This window comes from Durio zibethinus, chromosome 14, assembly GCF_047325235.1.
Source record: "Durio zibethinus cultivar Kanyao isolate XHJ-2024 chromosome 14, ASM4732523v1, whole genome shotgun sequence".
Lineage (NCBI taxonomy): Eukaryota > Viridiplantae > Streptophyta > Magnoliopsida > Malvales > Malvaceae > Durio > Durio zibethinus.
Window position 1 is genome coordinate 23,708,614 of NC_143175.1, and position 4,240 is coordinate 23,712,853.

Consider the following 4,240-nt stretch of genomic DNA (forward strand, 5'->3'; position numbering starts at 1 on the left):
CAACACCCAAAGGGCCAAAAGGGCTTCGCAGTAGTAGAGGATTCATGGGGTCGGAATTCGGATCCATGTAACCATCTGAAGAGCCGAAGTCAGTGTCAGCAAGCAGCTCAGCTGCGCAGAGGGGGACAGTACGCAGCGAGAAAGAGAGAGAGGCGGTCAAAAAGGCAATATCCTAGGCACTGTACGCTCGTCAGCAACTCACCTCTCCCTCTTTCCTGCATTTTTCGTCGTCTTGCCTTTAACCACGTGTCCCTCATTCACTACCCTTCTCTCTCTCTCTCTCTCTCTCTCTCGCTCTCTGGCCTTTCTCTTATTTCACTTTCTTCTGCTGCTCTATTCAACGTGTGGCTTTCCTCTACTTTGCGCCAAACCCAGTGAAACGACTCACCTTTTCTTTCTCTCACGCACGCTCCACAGTGTCACTCTACAAAACTTAAAATAAACGAAACAAACAAAGCAAACAATATATCTTTAGCTTAGCGTAGGCTTACATTAACACTTGAGAGAAATTAAAGAGAAAAAAGAAAAGAAAAGAAAATTTGTAGCAGAATACGTACATTTGTACACCACTTGAACAGAGATGGGACCATTGTCCTGTGCTTAAATTCGAGCTTTTTCTTGGACGACACGATCCGAGTCTGCCGCTCTCTCACTCTTTCTCTCTCTCTCTGGAAACCTTTTATCTTACCGTCTTTTTGTAGCTACTCTTCTCTACTCTTTCTGCCTTTTTTTTCTATTTTTTTTCATAAAATCGACATGGAAATGGAGGATCATCATCGCCATCAATATGGCTTGCCTGATCTTAGGCAACTACTGAACGGAAGGCCAACCCATTTCCAAGCAATTCCACAGGCCGAAGAGTTATTCTCCTCCGGCCACCGGAATCTGCCTCCACCTCAGCAACCCCACCACCCCTTTGATATGATGCAAATGGTGGGTAGACAAGTTGGTCATGAGTTTATGCCTCGTCGGCTTCATCAAGAGTTCCCTTCTGATTCTACTGCTAATAATGCTACTCCAACGGCTGCTGTTGCTACTGTCACTGGTGCTTCTACTCCTAGTGCCAGTTGTAGGTTTGATGGTGAAGCTACTGCTTTTGGAGGTGATGGAGGAACTGGAAGATGGCCTAGACAAGAGACTTTAACACTTCTTGAGATCAGATCTCGTCTTGATCCCAAGTTCAAAGAAGCAAATCAAAAGGGTCCTTTGTGGGATGAAGTTTCCAGGTATCCTAATACAGTACCATACCCTACTTCTCTCTTCGTCCCCTCTTTCATTCGCAAAGGGTTTCTATGTATTTAAGTTAGCAAATTCACTTCACTGATTCTTTTTTTCTCCTTTTCTTTTATTAATTAAAGTAAATTAGAATGGGTTTTTTTTTCTCCTGTCATTGTGACTTGCTTTTAGTGATATGAAATGGGGTTTTTTGTTCATTTGTTCTTACAAGGTTTAAACAAAACGAACAAGGCTTTAGTTTGCACATTTTCTTTCTTGTTATTATTACACTCGAAAAAAGAAAAACAAAATTGCATTGTCTTTATTTTATCATGATTGCACTCCTTGCTTTTTTTCTTTCTTTAAATTTGTATTCTACATGGTAGGATCGAGTAGGCTTCGCTTTCCTTGTTACATGACTTACAACAGAAAAACATATGGCTTAGTTTATGTTGAAAAAGCATGATTTCTCATTATGTTTCTTGCTGTTATTATTGGAGAAAACTTTTGAAATAAATTTTTGGCTTTAAGAAAAAGATTACACTGTGAACAAGTTCAGTTCAGAACCAGGTATAGTTTTGCCTCTTCTTTCCAGCGTTTTTCCGGGAATTCACCTTCCTTTTTTTTTTTTGTTTTAAGAAAAAATTAGAAAGAAAGGATGGCTGATCATTTCAATGGTCTTCAACTGACTTGTTTTTTGCTTTGAAAATGTGTTGCCTTCATTATTGTGCAAGTTTTTACTGGTTTTTTGCTATAAAAATGACCAGCCTTTGGATGTTTAAGTACACATCTACTAGTTTTGTCCTTGAAAAGACATTTTATCAGTCCCTTGCAAAGACCCATCTTTGTTTGCAATTTTGAATGGTCAATAATATGCTTAGTTGGGTTTACTGCAAAATGCGCATCAAGGGAAATCACAATAGTTTTGTCATAGCATTGGCAAAATTCATCACATGATCTTTTCATCGTCATCTTTTTTTCTTTTTTTTTTTATTATTTAACAAATTTGAATTAGGTTCCTGTCAATTTATAATTTTCTTTTAGATTTAAATTTTAATTACTTGCCATTTCCCTTCTTTTTCCTTCTTGCCGTAGGATCATGTCTGAGGAACATGGGTACCAAAGGAGTGGGAAAAAATGCAGGGAGAAATTTGAAAACTTGTACAAGTATTACAAAAAGACTAAGGAAGGGAAGGCTGGAAGACAAGATGGTAAGCACTATAGATTCTTTCGTCAACTTGAAGCTCTATATGGAGAGACCAGCAATTCAATTTCAGGCCAAGAAACTCACCTAGTTGGGACCAATTTTCGGTTTCATGGTACTCCCAACAGCAATACTCAAGCAAATCAAGAGGTCTATCACTCTCAAAAGCCCTGTGATAGTCTTAGCCTCTCCAATTCCTCCGAATTCGACACTTCTTCCTCAGATGACAATGATATAAGCACTGCAGCAGCAATGGAGAATGATTCATCAGAGAAGCGGAAAAAGAAAAGGGGTAGTAGAAGCTGGAAGGCAAAGATAAAAGAGTTTATTGACTCACAAATGAGGAAGCTAATGGAGAGGCAAGAGGCATGGCTAGAGAAATTGACCAAGACTCTTGAGCAAAAGGAACAACAGAGGCTTTTAAGGGAGGAAGAATGGAGGAAAGAAGAAGCAGCCAGGATAGATAGAGAGCACAAGTTTTGGGCTAAAGAGAGAGCATGGATTGAAGCTCGTGATGCTGCTTTAATGGAGGCCTTGCAGAACCTGACAGGAAAACAATTGAAGGCTACATCACCTGAGGAACTAATGGCATCTGAAATGCAAAACCACAGTGAAAACCAGAATGAGAATGGAAGTGAAATAATAAACAACACTGTTAAGGCAGATGGCTGGCAAGAATCTGAGGTTTCTAGGCTAATACAGCTGAGAACCAGCATGGAATCGAGGTTCGAACAAGGAGGGTTTTCAGAAGAGATTCTGTGGGAGGAAATAGCTGCTAAGATGGCTTGTTTAGGCTTTGACAGGAGTGCTTTAATGTGCAAAGACAAATGGGATAGCATTGCAGCTTATCTAATGAAAACCAAGGAGAGTAACAAAAAACGCAAGGAGAACTCAATAGGCTATGGTTATTATCATAACAATGAGTCGCTCTACAATCAAGGAAGAGCATACAGTGAAATTAATGAGCAAGGACCTGATACACTGATCAGACTCCAAGCAAATGACGGCTCTTCCCCTTCTAACTCTAACGCTGGCAATGCTGTAAATGATAGTTGCTTTCGATTCTTAATGGCTGATGGAGACAACCTGTGGGAGAACTATGGTCTGAAGCTCAGCAAAGGAGAAAACCAGTAAGTTCGAAAAAAAAAAAAAAACACTGCCAAATTTCACAATTATTCTAATCCCGCATGAGATATATGCAATGGGTACTGGGATGAGGGAGTTGCTGATCGGTAAGAGAATATTTAACAAATGTACACTCCCTCTTGAGAGGGGATTTACAGTGTATAAGCAAGGAGCTGACTGATCATGAGAATTTATGTATAGCAAATTGTGGTTTATGTGGTTCTTAGCAAGTACACATTTAAGATTAATAACAATAAAAATGGATTAATGGGTTAATATCTTTCTAGGGAGAGAAAAAAAAAAGGTTCAAATGTTGCTCTAACACAGAATTCTTCATCTTAACATTTCTGAAAATCTTTCCTACTATTCATGGAAATTTGATTATGTTAGTTCATCAGTTACGTACTTTCTTTTCTTATCTACTGATCATTTGTTGTTTAGTATTAATATCTGGTGAAAATATTTTGTCTTTGTATGCAATATGTGCATGACTGAAAGCATTTGCCCCCACGTGTGCATGTACAATTTCTCTGCAGTACTGTGCATAGGTTAAGGAAACAGTGACTTAGATCAGATTATAAACCAGAAACAAATCTTTCAGAATGTGTTTGCAGTGTCTTGTATCAAATTTGTACCAAAGAAGTAGGTTAATGACTGCTAGTGGCTTTTAAGTGGGATGCTCCAAGGATATATATA

The 4,240-nt window shown here is 38.9% G+C and overlaps 1 protein-coding gene across 1 annotated transcript; it reads left to right on the top strand.

Annotated features, from left to right (window-relative positions):
• Window positions 1–628: 628 nt before the first annotated feature.
• LOC111294380 (trihelix transcription factor PTL-like) lies at window positions 629–3,693 on the top strand. The gene is made up of 2 exons (XM_022887663.2): window positions 629–1,226; window positions 2,311–3,693. Exons 1-2 carry the CDS (start codon window positions 757–759, stop codon window positions 3,551–3,553), a joined length of 1,713 nt encoding a protein of 570 aa, XP_022743398.1. The 5' UTR covers window positions 629–756; the 3' UTR covers window positions 3,554–3,693.
• The last annotated feature ends 547 nt before the right edge of the window (window positions 3,694–4,240 follow it).